Source organism: Heterocephalus glaber, unplaced genomic scaffold, assembly GCF_053883595.1.
Source record: "Heterocephalus glaber isolate CG9 unplaced genomic scaffold, H.glaber_assembly_v1.0 deba00001454, whole genome shotgun sequence".
Taxonomy (NCBI): Eukaryota; Metazoa; Chordata; class Mammalia; order Rodentia; family Bathyergidae; genus Heterocephalus; species Heterocephalus glaber.
This window is the reverse complement of record NW_028258303.1, coordinates 4,267,444-4,290,352: the sequence shown is the minus strand read 5'-3', so window position 1 is coordinate 4,290,352 and position 22,909 is coordinate 4,267,444. Positions and strand designations below refer to the sequence as shown.

The window sequence follows — 22,909 nt, the reverse complement described above, 5'->3', positions numbered from 1 at the left end:
TTGCCTTCATATAAGCGCTGGCTTGCTTAATGATTTCTTCAGATCTCTTCCCGCTGTGGGGAGGCCCAGTGGAATCCCTTTTGTTAAAACCAACAGTTAGTTGTTTCATACCCAGGATATAAGCCAGAAGGGCAAGATCACGAGACCTGGTTGTTCTTGGAGATATGCAGCTTCACAGTTGTGAATGCCAGCAGCAACAATGAGAACAGCACAGTTTGCCTGGGATGTGGACAGAAACATGTTTTTAATAAAGTCTCTGTGTCCTGGGCCACCAGTGATAGTTATATAATACTTGATGGTCTCAGATTCCCACAGCAACATGTCAATGACGGTATCTGCTCATGCTCAGTTTTTAGTTTAGGCAAGACCCAGGAATATTTGAAGGGTTCCTTTCCCATCTCAGCAGTCTACTTCTTGATGTTTTTGTGAGTCTTGCTGATCTCATCATACCTGTATTTGTAGATCAGATAGCCATGAACCTGCCTGAATCTACCACATGTCCAACGATACCAGCTCAGTATTTTCACATTAGCCTAAAGTTGGGCAAAATCACCTTAACAAAAAACCTATTTAATAATAAAATGTTGAAAAAGTTATATAATTTATTGAATACAGTACTGAAAGTGAAGAATGGTTGCTTGGATATGTTTTCACATTATTCAGAAGTAGAGAAATCTTAAGTCCAAATCATAAATTGGGATAATCTATATATTGAAGGTAAATAATTGGGACTAAAATTGTTTCTTACTTGGAATATTAATTCATTAAACAGAAAATAAGAAAGCTATATTTATCTGTGTATCAGTCTGTTTCATGTTACTATAACATAATGTCACAGACTGAGTAATTTGTAAAGAGAAGAATTTATTTCTTACCATTTTGGAGATTGGAAATCCCTACATGAGATTCCAGAATCTGGGGAGGGCTTTCTTGCTGTGTCGTACTGTGGGGGGGGTCACCTGGGGAAAGAGGAAGAGGACTCTGAGATAGTGTTTATGATGGAGCCTCTCCTACAGTAACTCACTTATCTTGTGAAAATTGCCTTAATGTATTCCTGAGGGTAGAGCCCTTGTGGCCTTGTGGCCCTTATGGCCTTGTGACCTCTTCATGTGTCTTCTTAATAATACTTTTAACAATGATGATTAAATTCAATATGAGTTTTGGAGGCAACATTCAAAGCATAATAGTCTGTTTTGAAAATAAATGTAATTATGTCAGTGGCTACTGAAAAAAAAATTTTTTTTAGCATTTTGTGCCCGGAATCGCATTATTGTATTGGATCATATTTGTGGCCAACTACTTTGATTTTCTGAATCCAGGCACTGTAAAATACTTCTGACTTTACTAGTCATGGTAAGTAAACAAAGTTAGCAACTTTTTTTCCCTGTAGCTTCACCACCATTTGTTATTATTTGATTTCTTGGTGATAGCCATTCTTTCTGGCATGGGATAGATGGAATCTCAGTGTGGTTTTAATTAGATGTTGAACATTTTTTCATGTATTTATTGACCATTTATACTTCTCCCAAGAAGCATCTATTCATTTCAGTTGCCCACTTTTTGATTGGGTCTTTTATCTTGTGGGAGGAAAGGGGGTCTAATTCTTTGAGCTCTTTGTATATCCTAGATATGAGTCCTCAGTCTGACATGTAGCTGGCAGAATTTTTTTCCATTATGTAGGGTGTTTCTTAACTCTGTTGGTTGTTTCCTTTGCTGTGCGGAAGCTTTTTAATTTGGTATGTTTCCACTTGTTGATTCTTGCTGTTATTTCTTGTGCAACTGGAATTGTTCAGAAAGTCCTGCCTACACCTATGTCTTCAAGAATTTTATCTATTTTATATTTCAGTAGGCTAAGTGTATCTTTTAATATTTAAATCATTAATCCTTTTTGAGTTAGTTTATGATTTGGCTGGCAGTTGCACCTCCTAGGCTGACCATGGGAGTTCTGAGTATCTCCTTTCTTTCAGCAGATGGCAAATCATTGAGACTGTGACATCAACAGAAGTTTATCTGTGTGGTGTTCTTTGATTGCTGTTTAGAGTTCATATAAAAGTCAGTATTTTGGTTAATTCTTTCTTTGAAGACTCAAATCTAGTGTGAAAAAACTTTTTATGAAAAGGCTTTGTAGTATTTTCATAATAGCAAGATTTGCCTTTTTGATGTAGATAAAATAATTTCCTCCTAACATCATAACCATTTTACTGTTCAGTGATGCAGAAGGTATATAAAGAGTTGGTGAAATATTTTGGATAATTCAGGTTGGGTGAGTTATTAAAAAGAAAATATCACCAAAAGAGACTGTACTCTGCAAAACAGCTTATAAAGGCACAGAGAGTTTTTTTAGTGCACTAGTAAGACAAGGCATTGAGATAAACATCTAACAAAAATCACATGTTTACAATTACACTTCTTCATGCCTAATCCATTTTGGAGTCTTACTGCTTTCTCTCGGCTTTTAAAGAAAGGAAACAACTTTTAATGTCTAATGAATATTTATGAAGTCCTTTGACAATTAAGGGCTCATTAAAATTCACTTCAGTCCTGAAATAAAAACACTTTATAGACCAAAGGAGAAAGTAGTGGTAAGTAGAAACTCAACTCCCTTTCCTGTTTGTGAATTTCAAGTCAGAAACACTCTGCAAATGGACTTTTAAAAATGATTCTAGGTGGTGGTTTGAATGTAACAGACATATTTTATTATTGCTAAGTTTAATTTTGCACTAATCATTGACTTGATGAATTTTTTTTCCTCTGAAGGTGCTCAGAAAGCTTGCTTTTGTATGAATAATTAAGAGAGCAAACTTTGGAGTCAGACTTTAAAAATTTCATGAATTTTAGCTCTTTCTAGATGTCACCTTGTGCAAGTTCTCAGTGTTTCAGTCTCTGTATTATAACATGGAGAAGATAATGCTGTACATCCCACAAACTTGTTGGAAGAAAAAGCTGAGTCAATACATGAACAGTACTTAGAACAGTGCCTGGGAATGCTGACTGCTCCCTCTTGAGAAACCTTTCCTCTCAATTCACACACTTTGACCCTTGCTGGAGCCATTTGGAAAGGTCTTTGTGTTCCTTTTGTTGAGGTGGTGCAAAGGAATAATTAATGAGTCCTCTCTTCTAATGGGTAGCGTTTTATTCTTCATTTCAGTTTTCCAGTTTTTCTTTCTAATACCCAAAGGGTCTCCATCTTACCATTTCTGGCTACCTTGACTGTAGCTCTTCTCTTGGTTCAAAGATGATACATAGAATATAGGAATGTCAAAATATGTATTCATTCTGTACAGTCACTTTGTAAAGAGTAGTCTTCTATAGAAGTTTAATTGCTGAAGTAAACAGGGTACTTTGAAGGAACAATAGTTTTACCATTTTTGCTGCTCCTCCATGTAATCTAATTGTTTGGTTATGGAAATAAAAGATACCTAGAAAGTAGATAGAGGCCTAGAAAAGTCAAATGCCTGCTCACTATTATTTTCAATATGAAATAGACGTATGTGTCAGGATGAACAAAGAAGTAACAAAACATCTATCCATATAGTCTCTTTTCATGGGGCTTAGCATTTTCAAAAATAAGCACTGGCTTAAAAACCAAAATTTTGTAGTTATTTTGATAAATGTTGTAGGGAACAGGCAAAGGGGACGTTACCAGAACCTCTGCAGTAAGTCCTAGTCTCCTGCGAGCCACGGCAGCACAAGGCGAATTACAGGAAAGGTAGAAAAATGAGACTGAGAAGAAGCTGAGCTTTGGGTCTGATCAGTGCTGCTCTGGGGGGAAAGACGAAAGCCCCCAGCTTACCACACCTTTTATTCAGTACATCGGCAGAAACAAATGTAACAAATGACTTGCAGAGAGTTCAGTACATCCGCGTAAACAAGATGTAACAGTCCAAGAACAACGAGGAACTGAGTAGATGTTTGTTCCTCCCAGGATGTTTCTTGTCCTGGAGAATCACAACATCACCGGATCATTGAGGGCTCAGTTGTGACCGGAGGCCAAAATGGAACTATGCCTCGGAATTCCATAGCTGGGCTGTAGGCAGGAGAACTAGGCTAACCAAATGATTTTTCCCTAAAATTATGTAGCACTGCTCCCCCAAAAATGTGTTTCTCTAAAGAGTATATACCATTTATTTTTAAGCAGTTTGCCATCTTTATACACGATGAGTCATAAGATTGAATTTGTCTTTCTAAAGTGATGAGTAGCTGTCATTTAACCCAAACCTTATCTGTAAGATATGCCTCATAAATTTAATAATAATTAGTTATAATTTCCACTGGAATTTTTATTATTTTCTCTGTTTGCTCTAGTCAGTCTTTATACAGGTGTTGGATCTATTTCTCAGGAATAAAATTTTCCTCCCAATAATTATATTCTACTGGAAAATGATGCTGTGATTTTCAAGCAACTGATAAGGGAATCTGCTTTAGTGTTCAGTCTTACATGCATCCTAAGGAACCATTTTCATATGGTATATGTGTATGACAGCAGTAAGATGAAGCCAATGAAAGATTAAAATATAATGTATTTATCATTTGATGGCTACTGAGTATTTACTTCAAGTCATGATTGTTTTAAATTTGCATTTGTAGCTCTTACCCTTCTAGTCCTTATTTTGGGATAGAAAGGCTTTAGAGAACATAGGTAACTATCTCCACATTTTCTGAGTAGGTAATCACATTATGTTGATGTATGTTAAATTAAGGCTTCTGTCTCCCATCTCATTGTGGACCATACCTCCCCTCTTCCATCCATTCAGTAACACAACCCTGATATCCATTCCCTTTCTAGTTGTGGCACTGGGGGAAAAAGATCAGAGTTGTTGACTAAGGCAGAGAGAGAAAGAAGAGGAGACCCAGTTGCTGAACTGTGAATGTCCTGTACTATAAAACAAGGCTTCATTTTTTTGTGTGTGAATGGTAAATGTTCAGAAAGCATAAAAGAGTTTATAAATTATGTGCAGAAATGGAAATTTCAGTGAATGAGCTTTTCTCTTCCAAATAGTCCTACCTTGATTTACACTGCTCGTTTCATTGTATATGTAATAAAATTTCAGGAGGAACTGATGGTTTGCTTGGAGGGATGAGCTTATTTTGCGCTGTGCAGGAATCCATTCCACCTTTATTAGTATTATACACTCTAGAATGATCTTATGCTATAGTTAAATTGTCCTTTAGCACATTGTAATAATGAATATACTTGCAGTTGTGAAATTACTTTGAAAAGGCATACAGTATGTCCCTGACTTATGAATGAGTTCTGTTCCAGAAGAATTGTTCAAAAGTAGGATTCATTTGTAAGCCAACAAAGTGAGTCTTATACAGTACACCTGTGAAACTTCACAACTCAAATGTTCGTTAAGTTGGAGACTGTCATCTAGTTTGTTCTTAAAAATGTATACTTTAAGCAGAAGATAAAAGTAAACGTTTGATTCCACAGTCCCCATGCTGAGGCTGGAAACAGGCCAATAGAGAGGTCATTGTCAGTAGATTTACACTTTCTCAGCAAGAGTAAGAAGGCTGCAAGAGTTGCGTGACTCAACAAAGTTCAATGTTAACTGATGTATCATAAGAACATAAACCAGGAGTCTTGGGATGATGGTGGAGTGGTAATCAGCAGTAAATCAGCCTCTCAAGATTTGGAATCTAGACACTGGAAAATAACTACTTGCAGAGGAAAAGGAGGGAGATGGATCGTTGGGATTCAGGAAGAATATGAAGGGAAAGTTGGAGCCTACAAAGAAACTGAAGAGTCAGACCACAGTGTAGAGAAAGAATAGGGCAATCTGCACTTTTTCCCTGGCTGGTGACTTGTGGTAGGAGAAAGGAAGATGGAATCTACAGAGACAAAGTGAAAGTGGGCAACTCCGAAGGCTTTCAGGAAGAAATGCACCAGTGGAACAGAGCAGTGGATGCTGTGCTCTGCAATAGCTGGTGAGTGACTCCAGTCCAAGCATTTGCCATATCCCCTGGAGAGAGTACCTGGTCATATACCAATCTAGGTAGGGGCCAGCTGAACCTGGGACTCAGAGCAGCTGCAGGTTGGCTTCATCTCAGGGCTTCCACTATTAAACTTTCACAGTGACTGTGTGAAAGTCAATCACAAGAGACTTTGATGGTCAGGGAGCCATGGTCAGGCCAGCAAGATACACCCAGAGTGTGTAAGCTAAATAACATAGGCTTCACACCCAAGACCAGAGGCTAGGTTCAGCCTGAATATCTGTGGATTTGAAAGAAACAAACCAGCACACCACCTTAATCCTAATACTGGCTGGCTGGAATTATCCAGCATGAATCTTGGCTCTGACAGATCAGAAGAGGCAAAAAAGGTCACTACATACTTGTTAAAGGAAAAATCCAAGAGGAAGAGATAACAGTCATAAATATATATGCTCCAAATATGAGCACACCCAACTATATAGAACAAACACTAGTGGATATGACAAATCAGATAAACACTAATACAGTTGCAATGGAGGGACCTCAGTACCCCACTGTCACAGATAGACAAATCAGTGAGACAATCAACAAAGAAATATCAGAGTTGAACCAAACTTTTGGACAAATGAACTAAGTAGATATCCACCCCACAACAACAGAATATACATTCTTCTTAGTAGCACACAGGACTTTCTCCAAAATATACCACACACTAGCTCATAGAACATTCTTAGGTAAATACAACAAAACTGAATTTATCCCATGCTTATTATCAGATCATAATACATGTAAATTGGAAGTAAGTGGAAAAATAAACCACAAAAACTACTGGAAATTAAATAGTACCCTCCTGAACAACCAGTGGGTCACAGATGAAATTAAAGAAGAAATTAGATATATACTTAAACAATAATGTCCATATGACATACCAGAACTTATGGGTTGCAATGAAAGTAGTCCTATGAGGGAGAATTATAGCAGTGAATTCTCACATCAGAAAAACAGAGGAAGGTCAAATAAATAACAATGTGGAACAGCAAGATTGTAGAAAAAGAAGAGCAAGTTGAGCCCAAAGTTCATACAAGGGAGGAAATTATAAAAATCAGACCAGAAATTAATGCAATTGAGACTAAAAAAAAATACAAAGAATAAATGAATTGAAGAATTGTTTATTTGAAAGATTAAATAAAACAGACAAACCCTTAATCAACCTTATCAAAAAGGAAAGACCGAGCCAGGGATTTATTTCAGTGGTTCCACTACCTGCCTTGCCAAGTGCAAGGTCCCGAGTTCGATCCCCAGTACCAAAAAAAAAAGGGAAAGACCCAAAGCCAGACAATTAGGAATGAAAAGAGTGAAATCACAGTGGATCCTGCAGAAATCTAGAAGCTCATCAGTACCTACATTTGTGCTCTCATAAGAGGGACAACTCAGAAGATATGGACAAATTCCTAGATGCATATGAATTACCAAAGCTGAATCAAGATTTAAAAATTCTAAATAATCCAGTTTCAGTCAAAGGAATTGAAGAAGTTGTTAAAAAAAACCCCAAAAAACTACCAACAAAGGAAAGCCCAGGCCCTGATGGACTCACTGCTGAATTCTACAAGAAATTTAAAGAAGATCTAATGCTACCATTCTTCAAACTCTTTAACAAAATTGAAAGGAAAGCAATATCCCCAAAGTCATTCCTGGAAGCAAGTACTACCCTGCAAACAAAACCAGAGACAGATCCAACCAAAAAAGAGAACTACAGGCCAATCTCCCTAATGAACATAGATGTAAAAATCCTCAATGAGATGCTAGCAAACAGAATACAGCAAATCATCAAGAAGATTATACATCATGAACAAATAGGATTCATCTCAGGGGGCAGGGATGTTTCAACATACGCAAATCAATTAGTGCAATACACCTTATTGACAGAGCCAAGGACAAAAACCACATGATCATCTCAATAGATGCAGAAAAAGCATTTGACAAAGTCCACCCATTCCTGATAAAAACCCTACAGAAAATTGAAATAGAAGGTCTTTACCTCAATCTGATAAAGGCCATCTATGACAAACCAACAGCCAACATTATACTAAATGATCAAAAACTGAAAACTTTCACTCTAAAATCAGGAAAAAGACAAGGATGCCCACTATCACCACTCCTGTTCAGTATAGTTCTAAAACGTTAGCCAGAGCAAGTAAACAGGAGAAAGAAAAGGAATAAGGATAGGAAAGTAAAAAGTTAAATTATCATTATTTGCAGATGACATGATACTCTACATAGAAGACCCCAAAACCCCACCAAAAGACTTCTAGATTTAATAACCAAATTCAATCATATAGCTGGATGTAAAGTCAGCACTCAAAAATCAATAGTATCCTTGTACACAAATAACATATTCACTGAGAGAGAAATTAGGGAAAAATACCTTTCACAATAGCATCAAGGAAAATGAAATACCTAGGACTCAATCTAACAAAGGAAGTAAAAGACCTCTACATTGAAAACTGCAGTACTCTGAAAAAAGAGATTGAAGAGGATAGCAGAGACTGGAAAGACCTCCTCTGTTCTTGGATTGGCAGAGCCAATATAGTGAAAATAGCTGTACTTTCAAAATTGTTATACAGATTTAGTGCAATCCCAATCAAAATACCTATAGCATTCCTCACAGAACTGGAGAAAACAATCCTAAAATTCATTTGGAACCAGAAGAGACCTAGAATAGCAAAAGTAATTCTGGGCAGCAAGGGCAAGACGGGACATCACAATCCCTCATTTGAAATTATACTACAAAGCTTCTGTGATAAAAACAGCATGATACTGCAAAAACACAGACCCAAGAATCAGTGCAACAGATGAGAAGATGTGGAAAGAACTCCAGACACACTCAGCCACTGTATCTTTGACAAAGGGGACAAACACCTTCACTGGAAGAAAGATAGCCTCTTCAGTTAATGGTGCCGAAAAAGCCGGCTTTTTATTTGGCTCACAGTTTGCAGAGGTTTCAGTTCACAGTTGGCTGGTTCCATGGTGGGGGTGGGGTGGCATGGCAGGGGGGAGTTGCACAGGACAAACAGTTCACGGCTGGGAGATGTTAGGAAGACAGAAAGCAACAAAGTAGCAAGGAAGGAAGCAGCAAATGGCCACAGTATCCCTCTTTCTGTCTCTTATATTGTATGCAGGTTACATGCCCTTAAGCCAGGTAGCACTTACACCCAGGGCTATGCCAAACCAATACTTGGACTAATTTAGTAATCACACACCCTTAATCCCAGTATCATACACTATAGATCCAGCCACCTCTGAAGAAGCCCCACCTATGACCACATGAAGCTTTGGGGAGACATCTAGACACAAGCCATAACAAATATATAAAGATCTCAGTTCCCCCCCAAATTTAAAGACCCAGTCCTAAAATGAGCATCTGAAATGAAAAGATACTTCTAAGATGAAGTACAAACAGCAAATAAATACATGAAAAAATGTTCAATATCACTGAACTTTTGAGAAATGCAAATTAAAACAACGCTGAATTTCCTTCTCCAAAAAGAATGGCTGTCATCAAGAAATCCATCAATAACAAATGCTGGCAAGGCTGTGGGGGAAAAGGAACTCTTGTGTACTCTCAATGAGAGTGTAAATTGGTATATGGGAATCAGTATGAAGTCTCCTCAAAAAACTAAAACTAGAGGTTTCATTTGACCCAACTGTGCCCATTCTAGGTGCCTTCCTGAAAGAGTTAAAAGCATCATCTCACAGTAATACATGTACACCTATGTTTGTAGCAGCACAATTTATAATAGCTAAATCTTGGAAACAGCCCAGATGCCCATCAACAGATGACTGGATAAGGAAAATGTAGTATTTATATGCAGTGGAGTACTACTCTGCCATAAAGAAGGATAAACTTGAGTGATTTTTAGGTAAATGATATAACTTGAGACCACAGCCTTAAGTGAAATAAATTAGACACAAAAGTTTTTAAAAATGTATACTTTAAAACCGTCTTTTTTTTCAATTGCAAAGTTTAAAGTCAAAATTCAGTGCTTATACGAGCCAGTTACCATCAAACAGTGTAATTCTTTGGTCACAGATTGAAGCTAGTAATAGTAAATAAATTATTTTTACTCCTGTCGTCAAGCTCTTTTAAGTATTATGTTAAGCATCGTAGATATATGAATAAGTACTATTCACATCCTCAGTTTACCCGTGAGGACAGGGAAATTCATGGACTTTAAGTAAATTGTCTGAGGTCACATAGCTAACTCAAATTAATCAATTGGGTGACTAATGTAAATAAGCCGCTTTCAATCAGTCAAAAGCAAGTTGATAGGTTAGAGTATATATATATATATTATTGAATGCAATATATATGCAATTAGTAGATATGTGACTATATATATGCAATTAGTAAACTATATGACAAGGTAACATTCCATGGAAACATTAAAAAGTAAGCATACAATTCAGATTGGAAAATGTAAGATAGTAAAGGACAGGGAGGGTGTCTGGAAGAATACTATGAGCAAAGAATTGAGAATATGTAAAACATGGTGCATATACCATAAACTGGACAGAGAGCAGACAGTGCTAGGAAATGAAGCTGGAACGATAGACTGAGTCAATTCATGAGGAACATTGCAAACCATCCTAAGAGCCTTGGAAACGTTAAAGATTCTTGTTTCTTCTGCTTTTTGGTTTTGCAAGCACATGAATGTGTGTTGTTATATTTTAAAGGCAGCAGTGCAAATAATGGATTATGGAAGGAGGCAGGGGACCAGAAATGCCTCCATAGCACAGGTTATGGATGAAGATAAAGGGCAAAGAGAGGAAGAGCTCCAGCCAATAGCTTTTATTTTTTTCATGCAGGAACATGGAAGACTTAGGAAAACTTTTCCTTGCTGCTGGACTAAACAAATCAAATCTACACAGACCTATTGATCATGATGATGTCATCACAGTCATCTTCCTCTTCATTCTCCTTTTCCTCTTGTTCCTCTTCTTCCTCTTGCTCCTCTTCCTCCTCCTCCTCTTCCACCTCTTCTGTCAAAAAAGTGAAGTGGAATAGTGAGAATCTCAGCTCAGTCTTACGACCTGAGGTATAAGCCTCAGTTATTAATAAAAGTGGGAATACTTGCGGTTATTTTGTCAGGTGTGAATTATATGAATTATATGTGAAAGCTTTTAGGACAGATTTCATCTGTGGTAAATACTCAGGAAAAAGTAGTTTCCTTCTTTACTTACAAGTTATTTCAGGAATAATAATTTCCTCATATGAAACACATTGCAATCATCGTATTATACACTAGGGAGATTATTGACAGTTTTCAGATTGTCTTTATGAATTTTAAAGAATATTCATATTGCTACATACTCTGTTCATTCTTTACCTATTAAAAATAAGAAATTAAGTATCCAGGGAAGTTATTTAACTGGCATTACATGATTATGTATCAATGAAAGAGCTAAGGTTAATTGAATGTTGATCAGTTTTAGAAACCTATTTAGCACTTTTTGTGCTAAATATAGATGTTACAGAATATATGTTTCATTTCTAAATCTGAAATATATGTATAAATGTTCATATCTTGCAAAGTGTAAGATGCTATGCAAATAAAAATATTGTTAAAATATTATTAGAAGTAATGGAATACAAAATTAACATTTAAAAATCAGTAGCTTTTCTGTAAACCAGTAATCAGCTAGCTAAGAAAGAAATCAGGAAAGCAGTTCCATTCACAACAGCTTCAAAACAAAAACCTAAGGATCAACTAACTAACAAAACCTAGGGCTCAATCTGTGCATATAATGAAAATTACAGAGCAACAAAGAAAAAAATTAGAAAAGACACTAGAAGATAGGGAGACCTCCTATGTTCATGGATTAGGTGAATTGTTTATATGGCCGTATCACCAAAAGCAATATACAGATCCAATGCAATTCCCATCAAAATTCCAATAAGAGTCTTTGCAGAAGGAGAGAAAACAATTCAAAAATTCTTTTGGAAACACAAAACACCCAGAACAGCCAGAGTTATCCCAAGGGGGGAAGAAAAGCAAGACATCACAACGCTTGATTTCAAGTTATATTTACAAAGCCATAGTAACAAAGCAAAGTAACATAATTCTGTCACAAAATAGACAGACCTATGGAATAGGTTACCCAGAAACAAACCCACACACCTGTATCTGATTCTTGACAAAGGAGCTAAAAACATGTTGGAGAAGAGAGTTTATTTAACGAATGCTTCTGGGAATCTTGAATACACATATGTAGAATATTGAAATTGGATTCCTATCTGTAAACCTGTTCAAAATTAAAAATGAATCAAGGACCCGGGTATAAGACCTAAAACTTTGAAACTGCTAGGAGAAAATACAGAAGAATGCTTGAAGCCTTCAGCACAGGCAAAGACTTCCTACATAGAACTGGAATAGTGCAGGAAATAATAACAAAAATCAACAAGTGGGACTATATCAAATTAAAAATTTTTTGTACAACAAGGAAAACAACTAATGGAATGAAGAGACAGCCTGCAGAATGGGAGAAAAGCTTTGCCAGCTATTCTCAGAAGATTAATATGCAGAATATACAAAGAACTCAAAAAACAAAAGATCAAATAGCCCATTTAATAAATGGGCAAATGAATTGAACGGATGTTTTGCAAAAAATGCACAGGGCTGGCGATTTAGCTCAGTGGTTCCGCCGCCTGCCCTGCAAGCGCAAGGACCTGAGTTTGATCCCCAGTACCAAAAAAAAAAAGTACAAATGGCCAATAAATATATGAAAACATGTTCAATATCTTTAGCCATTAGGAAAATCCAAATCAAAACTACATTGAATGGCTATCATCAAGAATCCCCTCTCCCCCAAATCAATAAATGCTGGAGAGATTGTGAAACCCTTCTACACCCCTGGTGGAAATGTAAATTAATATAATGTTATGGAAATCAGTATGAGGGGTCCTGAAAAACTAAAATTTGCGCTACCATTTGATCCAGCTATACCACTCTTGTTATATGCTGAAGGGAATTAAAATGAGAGAAAATGATAGAGATATTTGCATATTCATGTTTATTGCAGCACAATTCACAAGAGCCAAGATACGGAACCAACCTAGGTGCCCATCAACAGATGAAAGGTAGTAATTGTGAGATATATATATATATATAGATATATATATGTATATTTATTTTATATCAGAGTATTATTCCACTGTAAAGAAGAACGAAATTTTGACAGGAAAATGGATGGACCTGGAGATCATCATAATGAGCAAAATAAGCCATAGTCTGAAAAACAAATGTCACATATTTTCCCTAGTATGTGGAATTTAAACAAGATATTAAAGTACAAGAGATGCCCTTATTCAACAAGAAGGGAATAATTGGGCGGGGCACAGAGGTGTAAGAAAGGGTAATAGGAGTGGATAGGATAAAAATATATGCATTGAAACCCAATATTTTGTAAAATTAAACACTAATAAAACATATTTTTAAAAGAGTACCTATTTGTTGCTTCCCTTCACATCTGCAAAAGCTGTATTTTCAGCTTTTTCTTCAGTTCTTTTTTTTCTAGCCCCTTTCCTCTGTTCCTTCCTTCACTCTCCCTTCATCTCTTGGTTCTCCTTTCCTTTAAAAAGATCTCCCTACTTCCTGTTTTTCTATCTTCTATTTTGTTCTTTATATATTTTTGAGTTTTTCGTGTAAGAGAAACCATGCAGTATTTAAACTTGTGTGTATTATTTCACTTAATATCAAAAAAAATAGTGTATCCAGCAGTTGGTAATAACTTGCAAGGTGAACTGACTATGGCATGCAAGGAGTGCTGTTTTAAAGATGCATTTATGTAAAGTGTTCTAAAGACAGAGTTGGTTTGACATAGTGATAGACTCTAAATATGAGCAAGGAATGTTGATACATTTCATGGGATACATCATGTCTGCGATGTTGGTTTCTTTAAACAGTGCCAGATTCATTTACCGGTACTAACAGGACCTGCGGTCATGGAACTACACAAATTCTCTTACATTTAGTAAAATCATAAAGCATATGAGGAAGTGGCTAAAATTGACTAAAAGTTAGAAATACGTATTATGTGTGTATTAGCACCAATGATAAATGCCAGGAAATAATTATCACATGCTAAAAAGTAGTCTTGTGTATGCATTCTTTTTTTTTTAATTGGTTCTGGATTCTGGTAGTGGCTTCATACCTTATGAAGTTGCTGTGAAATTTGTATACTTCTCTGTTACAACGCTCAACACCTTTACTGACAGGTTAAGCCATAGACTTCTGACAAATGGGCTGACATTTATGGGTGTTTACTCTATCTCAGGCAATGGTCCCTGTGCCCCGTGCTTTCTAGAGTGCTCCAGGCCATCTCCTCAACAACTGTGTGAGTAAACATCATTATCCGTATTTTTGAAATGGATAAATCAAGGTCTGAAAAAACTAATGAATTTGCATAAAAGCATACAGCTAATTAATCAAGCAGCACATAATCTCCAGCTTTTCTTTTCCTCTGAAAGGCGCTACCCAGGCTACGTTAGCCTTGGACAGTGTGTTCAGAGCCATCTCTCACCGAGCTCTGGTGTTCTGTTCTTCATCACTCTAGAATATTCGTTGTGTTGTCCCTGTCCAAGTGTACAGTTCTTGAATTTGAAAATTAAGTGGCAGAAGAAAGAAGGAGCTTCAGAGTACTCCAGTTGCATTTTCCCCTTTTGTTTCCAGTTTTTAAAACTGGAGATTAGCAGGTAGTAATCACAATGGAAAATACACACAAACTGAGTTGAAGCCATGTGAAGAGTTTGTCTATTCTGTCATATTAGATACCCCTCAAAGCCTGCGAAATAGAGAAGTTCTTCATATACTTGGTCAAGCAACAAAATGTATGGCATGTCTGCCAAGAGCCTGACATGATTTTAGATACAGAGAAATTTATCCTTCTGCAGTTTATAGACTGAAGGAGATGTAAGTATTTCAACAAGGTGTAAAATAACAGCACTTTTTTTTTTTTGGTACCAGGGATCGAACTCTGGTCCTTGTGCTTGCACAGCCGGCAGCGAAACCACTGAGCTAAATCCCTGGCCCTGGATAATTTCTTTTTTTTTTTTTTGGTACGGTGATTGAACTCGGGTCCTTGTGCTTTCGAGACAGGTGGCGTAACCACTGAGCTAAATCTCCGGCCCATAACAGCACATTTAAGACATCCTGTTCGAAAGATATTTCAGACCTTCTTCATAGAATATAGAATAAGGTAGACAAAAAGGTCTGCTTTTTCTTTCCCTTCTTTAAAGGAATATCAAATAACATGGTTTTTCCTAATTCAGAATTGCCTATTTTCTAGAGCATATAAGAAGAACTAACTTGTGTTTAGAAATCAAGACTTTAACTTAGTTCAAATGGAGACATAATTAAAAAGTAAAAGAAAAACTTGTTTCAATATAGCCAGCCCCTCAGTGTTCAGAACAAACAGAAAATGCTGCCTGGGACAGCTTACAACCCAAACAAGAGACATCAAATAAACAAAGACTGAAAATCAAGCAGGACTGGTTAGTACTACAATTAGAAACTTTTTCTCTTTTTAAATTGCTGTTCAGAGGATGTAAACTTTCTAAATATGTTTATTTTACTGTCATATTAATGGATTATTTTTGTCTTTCTCAAGCATTTCATAAGTGGCAGACTATAAGCAGTCCTAGATTATATAAGGTTCTGTAGCTTAATTGTGCCATTTAAAGACTGGTCAAAAACATTGTCATATATTTACAATAATAATTTCTTTCATGTGTATTTGACACACCTAATATTTTTAAACTTATCTAGTGTGGAAGGTTCTATTTAGATCTCAAGAGGGTTGAAAACTATGTTTTCTTCTATTAAAAACTTCTCTTATACTCCCCTTTCCAGCATCGTTAAAATTTCTTAGCTTATGTTGAAAAATAGTCTGCCCCCGCTCAAAAATATATATATACACATCTGGAAAAGAAAAACTTGTATAAATATTTTAATATTAAATTTATTGAGACATCATGTGATTAATACAAGTTACCTTTGGCCTCTACAATTACAAGAGGTTCTCAAAGTGGTGGCCATGCGCATCCAGACCATGCGTGTCCAGATTAGTAAGGCAAACTGCTGAAGTGTGTAATCTTCTAGGACTCTCTCTCTCAATGCATATGTATATAAATACTGTATATGTATATTTTATCTGATGACTGATAGTCATCTTATATTTCAGTTGTCAAAGTATGATTCATAAGGGAATCATATGTTAACAATTGCAGGGCTGGTACCAAGCAATAGTGGGTGGACCCTTACAAATATATTTTAAGAATACAAACTGTGTTCTTGTTCTTCACTGCTAAGCACTGACTATGACAGCAGACAGGCAAACTCACAAAAGGAAGTATCATTTAAAAAGCAGTAGATATTATAAATTTTATTAAATTTCAACTTCTGAGTAAGTGTCTTTTTAATATTGTCTGGTTAAATATGAAGTATGGGTAATGAAGTTCCTCAGTGTACTGAAGATTAATGGTTATTTGGAGATTTATTTTGCGAAAAGAAACTAGAATGTGTGACAAACTATAGCATTCATTCTTGAGGAATTTGTAGAAGATTCTCCAAATGAGTGGAGTGAGTTGGTCACTGCAGGGAAAACTACTGACGCTGCTAAATGGTAAATGCGGACATCATAGCACACATTAGGGTTTGGAGGTGCACGTGCCCACACAACTGATACCCATAACTCAGCCCACCAAAAAGAAAGAATTGTTTTCTAGCTGATCAGGCCTATTGCTTCATATTCATGCACAGGTGGAAGATCTATTCAAAGCACATGACAGACAGAAGGTTTTAATTTGTCAGAAGACAAAAATTTCACTGATAGGGTTTCAGATATTACATTATAAGTAACATAAGAGATTCTCATTTGTGCAGTTTTAGTGTAGTATCAAAGAATTAACAAGTATGATGTGAAAAGTCTATGAAAATATCCTCCTTTCCAACCACGTGTGTGTGTGTGTGTGTGTGCGTGTAAGGTGCATGCCCTCTGAGCTGAGTAGAATGACACACATAGCAGGCTGAGAGCAGACAGTGAAGAGATGTGCAGAATTGCCCACGCACCGCCAGCTTTTGAAAATACATTATGTAGGATGGGTGTACTATTTTTAAACAAATCATACATATTTTAAAACTATTCGGTTTTAGGGTCTGCCGTGGTAACTATAACAGAAGATAGATAAATGATATCTCTGTTTTTTTTTTTTGGTACTGGGGATCGAACTTGATACCTTGCGCTTACGAGGCAGGCGGTGACACCACTGAGCTAAATCCCCAGGCCAAGAAGATTGATAAATGATTACATCTCGTTTAACTTTCTCAAAATGCCATGAAGTGTAAGTACTATTGCCATGCATTGTGTGAGAGTAGAATAAATTAAAATTTGTGTCAGGTCACACAATTTATAAATAGTGAATCTCGGTTTGTTTGTTTGGGTGTGGGGATTGAACACAGTGCCTCACACAATTTTTTATTAGTGTAATAGTATTCTATTGTCATGCTATAGATTTGAAAAACGTACATATTATCTAAGTAGAAGTTATGTAGAATCCATTCTTTGTAATTCAGGGAAGATTAGATAATTTATATTTCTGTATTCTCATTTTTCTGATAAGCTATGTTTCATACTACACAAATATAACAGTGTGATCCCTAACTTGTTTAAGCCTGTCAGGTTTTTCCCTGCTTTTGGAAATACGGTCTCACTATATAATCAAGGCTGGCCTGGAACTCTAGATCCTCCTGCCTCAGCTTCCCAAGTGCTGCATCATGACCAGTAAGACCTGGCAGTGTTTTTAATATAATTGTTAAAAGGGAACTTTTTAGCCTTCTGCTATTTCTTTTTGCTTAGCTAAACTGAAAGCACTCAAGCAGCTTTGGCAGGAACTGTGCTGTGCTTACTCATCCCTTGCACATGCTAATGAAAACAAACACACAAAATAAAGTTAGGAGAGGACCCAAGAATTATGGTAAATAACCCTGCCTCTGTGGCTCCTTGCTGATTTTTCATGCCTTCTGTTTAGATTTTTTAAAGCCATAGAAACCTGATAATTGTTAGAAGTTTAGCTGAAGTGATGTGAAAAGGGAGCTTTGGGAAGCATTAATACTGCGATTGGAAAGCAGATGGAGCTGGCAGTATTTGGGAATAGAAAGTGCACAAGACACGGGTCTGTCTCCTCAGAGAGGCTGATTTCAGGTTAGCAGGTTGTGCTCCTGATGGTCTCTAGAAATGTGGTGGCTGAAGCCACTGCTCTTCACCCATACCGGAGGTGCTGGTGGAGGACGAAATTCAGGTTTGAGCTCACCACTTAATGATACGCATCTGCTATTTTTCTGTTTCTTCATAACTTGTTCCCAATTTACCACTAAGTAGAATTTAAGAATAATTAATTGAGTTAATATTCTGAGTCAGAATTTATTTTAATATTTTGTGCACTGTATGTAATAAGCCCAAGGGAAATGCAGATTATTTCCAGGCTACTTTAATATGTTAGTTTTGGAAATTCACAACTGCTGTTAACTTTGGGCTGTATGTCATGCCACTTTGCCCTTCCACTAGGATAGTGTAATCTCCTTTCAGTCTGTTTAAATTCTTTCTCAGTAAACTCATTAACCCAAACTTGCAAGCTTAATTAATTTGAAGGGTGTGTGATATTCCCTAGATATGTAAATGCAGGAATTGGCCTTAAAATTTGCTTGAAATAAAGCAGATAAAATCAGGGCAATCAGGAAATCCAAATATACATCTATATGTAATATAGAAAGGTGTATGTATTTATATCTATGTCTGTTTATATTCATTACCCTATATACTGTATTAACATGATCACTGTATATATCCTGTATATGTTGTATAAATGATTTCCTGTATCTGTGGCCAGGCAATTTTAGATTTTGTTCTTGCTGTCTATGGCTAGTTAAGATCTTCAAATGGGGGAAGCGGGTAAAATATCCTTTCCTTAGATTATTTTATTACTCAGGGTAGAGCTGGCAGTAGTTGTAGGTATGACATGTCAGGGTATTTTTGAGCTACTTTGAAGGTACCTGAATAGTCATACTTTCTGCACCTCATGCATTTCTTTAGAAACATCTCTGTCACTGTCTTCTTTATCCGTCCAGGGAGCGGAGTCACAGGAAAAGCAGTCACTGAGTGAAACTACTGTCTTATGGTGTTGATGCAGTGCTATTTCTCTTGCAGTAAATTTCTAATCTTGGCAGGGTTGTTTGGCTGAGTCTTTTCTAGGGATCTCATGAATTCACTCAGTATTTTCCCAACAACCACATCCCGATACCCTGTGTTTACTGCCTCAGCCTTCTGTGGTAAGTCATCACTGTGCTGCTTTCCTAAACAACATATCTTGGAAGATTCCAAGTCAGTAACATAGTTAGGGCTTAGAAATCCTAATTCCTCCACCTGTTTGAAGTCTGGTTCTCCTGTTACATGTGTGATTTGGCCTACTGTAAGAGTTGGTGCTTGGTTACATATTTGGTATATAAGTTACTACGTTTTGAAATAAAGGCACAAGCATAAGCCTCTCAGGTTTCCTTTGGGCTCTCTTGCTTATTCTTCCAAATACACTTATTTTCTTTGTCCTAAAATGCTTCTTCAGCTGAGCTACTCGGGACTCTTTGATCCTAGCCTAGGGAGGGTGTGGGAGGCACTGTCCTCTGCGAAGGGCCTGTGGCCTCACTGTGCATCCTGTTGTGTGAGAAGGGTTGGAATTCAGGGACAGATGGCAGGGTGGTTCCCCTGGGACGGCAGGCAGGCATGAAAGAGACCATAGGCAGGAGCTGGTGTGCAGTGCAGGGCAGAAGAGGGACTTGTCACACCTGGTGTCCCTGGGCTTCCGGTGGGAGTGGGAGGGGAGAAAGGAGGTGTCAGTCTTGAAAATGTGCTAGTTTTGGAGAAACTACTGTCTTGTGGGTGGGGAAACAAGAAATGAAGAAGGCAGAAAAGGACTCATATGTCAGCGACTCTCTGCCACCTTGGTTACCCCACCCACTGGGGTGTCAGGGAAGACTTGGGGTTTGCTGCTTCCAAGGGGAAAAGGGAAGCTGAGACACTGGGTGTGCATACATAGGAAGCAGTACTAGGAGCAGCTCTCACCGTTCTGAATGCTGGAGCAGAAGTGGCAGTGCCCAGGGGCCCTCTCTGTGCCAGGGCTCTGGCTCTGGCTCTGGGTGTGAGTATTCACCCCGGATGATAGACTTACAAAAAGAAAAATGAAAAGAGGACCTTCTGAGTTTTAGAATATTGATTACTAGCTGCAGGGTTTATCCAGTAGTAAGACAGTTTTTGAGGCTTGAAAAATGCTGGGAACGTTTGGCAAGAAGAGAGATTTTGTGGGAATAATTTGTTACTTGTGGGTCCCCACTCTGGTCATATGTGTGTATGTGGAAGTAAAAATTCTTGTGAATAAGTGTTAATGTTGATAATGAATTTTTAAAGCATAAACGGATGTGGTTATTCTGAATAATGGGGACTCTATCATTATTAGGTCTCAACTGAGAGGCAGACTTTTTCTGTCCTTCACTGAGAACCCAGTCATTTAATGGCAAGAACTCCTTACTTCCTCTCACTGTGTTTTTATTGAGAACATGTCACATTTATGTTGCTGTTTGTGTTTAGTAGAGGGTTTCAGTGATTAACACACAGTGGATTTTTGTTTGTCTTGTTTGTTTTGATGTTTTTGCACGCATACTGATATTTTCCTCTTTGAAAGCTCTACTGCCATCTTTCCCTGTCAGGCCTGTTAAACCCACAGTCAAAATCTGTAATACTTTCTTCAAGACCAGAGGCCACTACTGTGAACCAGTTATTTCCCAGCATTTTTTACTGATAAACTAATTTCCCCCCTGTGGGTTGTCATAGTTTTCATGGTATGTCAAAAACTTACATGTATTGATATTGAATATTTTATTGTTCAACTTGTCAGTGAAATAGAACAGAAGAGGTGATACTGGAGAAAACATTAAAGTGGTGTGATGTTATTAGCAGAGATGCTTTTGAACAATACTGCTAAGCAATAGAGCTAATGAGATTTGGGATGTTTTTAAAATATTAGTCAGCATTAGTATAATATTCCTTCAGGGAGCATTTGTAATACCCACAAGAATGTGTCGACAGAGGGATCAGATTCCAGGCTAACCTGCAGGTACCTTTCAGTAGTTGACATAACTCACACCTGTGTATTCTGTTCTCTGACCTCAGAGTTATTTTGAAAAGCTTTTGACATCTGGAAGTGTGAAAAAGAGCAGATTTTTATTTGTTTTCTGACAGGTAGGAAAAGTAAGTTTTCAGTGAAATGTTTGCTATATGTAGTGCTTGCAGTAATGACTATAGTTTGTCTCATGTACTTATCACTTGTGGAATAAAAGCTCTAAGGATCCATTATAGATCATTTAATTGTACAGTGTTTTCCTTAAAGCATTTTAACATGCATGTATCTCAGTTTACCAACTTAATTTGTTCACGATTTTGGAAAAGATGTCCACATTTGTGTTTGTGTGGAAAGGTGTCTTGGGTCATGTTTGTCACCCAAGATAGAGTTTGCAAAAAACCCCCAAATTTTGCCAAATGCTTTTGTTTGCAAACCAAGCATTCATGAACTGAGGTGCCACTGAATATATATTGTTTTTTTATTTTTTAACAGATATAAAATAATCCTCATGGTTTTTTTGGTTTTGATGTTATCGTTAAGACATTTTTTTCTCATAGTAGTTAAATTTGTGTTTAGAAATAATGGTGATAAAGAAGGGCAGTCCAACTTAACATTTACATTTTGCATAGTGATAGTAAAATTTTCCTTGATAAAATACATTTACTCAGCATCAATATTATCATAAATGTGGTCACTTAAGAGAAACTGTCAAGTTTTGGTAAATTTGCTTTGAATTTCAAAGTGCTCTGCAATAACTTTGATAACAGAATTACTTGGCCTTTAATATGTTATAACTTATATTTTATATTTATATTATAGAAAGAATATTCATTGTTCCTTTATATTAGATCCATGGCATCCCAAAATTGATTTTTCATCAAATTCACAGAATTTTTTTCTTTTCAAAATTAAGCTTGATTTAGTTTGACACCAGCAGTTTATTTCTTGCTATCTATTTAATTGAACAGTTCCTACTGTTTATCTTAAAATGCAGCTAAGTGGCTCTCAGCACAATGTTTATAGTTGCACAGCTCCGGAACTGAGGCAACAGTATCAGCGAGTCTCTGTCATAATTAATGATCTCTCTGCTCATGCTGTCCTTTGGTGGGAGATACTGAACTCTGCAGAGGCAGAGCCTACTGAAGTTGGAGTGAGTGGCTTGTTTGGCCACGGCTCTGTCCTCCTCATTGGTGTGCAGTGGGAATAGGTGTATGCCCTATACTGTGACTTTGCCATGCACAGAAACTGCCACAGTACTGTGTTCTAAGACATCGGGATGAAGACTTTGTAGGAAGTAACCATTAGAAAGGTTTGCTTTAGTCCAGATGATCGATAATACCTATCATAATTTTAATACTTTGGGGGCCTTTTGACTTGATGACAGAACAAGAGCCACTTGGAAGTTTTCACATGATTGCCAAATAGCTGCTATGGATTTCATGATGAAAGTAAATATATTTTTTTATCTCCCAAGGAGGACAGAAAGAAAATAAAAACTTCAACTGTTAACTGATCGTTTATAATAAATGGATCCTATTCATCCCCAAAGGCCGTCATGCTCTTCCTTTAGAGAAAACAAAACAACATAACTATGAGGATTCTCTTTTAGTGGGGATCAAGGGGCATGATGGCCATAGTGCTTAAAGCTGACTAATTTGGCAAACCCCTGATTATTTTGCTGGGTTTTTACACAGAGAACAGAGCATTGTGTAGTTATATATAGGGAATAGGTTCTTTGGAGCTGAAGTACCA

General features: G+C 37.0%; 1 protein-coding gene across 16 annotated transcripts in view; it reads left to right on the top strand.

The window, feature by feature from the left end:
* The window catches only part of Bmpr1b (bone morphogenetic protein receptor type 1B), a 444,906-nt gene that overhangs the window by 349,010 nt on the left and 72,987 nt on the right, over window positions 1–22,909 (top strand). The window contains exon 1 of one of the 16 annotated variants that reach the window (XM_021261095.2): window positions 14,270–14,328. The exons of 14 other annotated variants lie outside the window; for them this stretch is intronic. Coding sequence is in view for 1 of the 2 variants with exons in the window: in XM_087215814.1 (XP_087071940.1) it covers window positions 18,226–18,289 (64 nt within the window). In the remaining variant the exon portion in view is untranslated. Of the gene's footprint in view, window positions 1–14,269; window positions 14,329–17,857; window positions 18,290–22,909 lie in introns of those variants that run through there. One more of the 16 variants, XM_087215814.1, reaches the window with a different exon arrangement.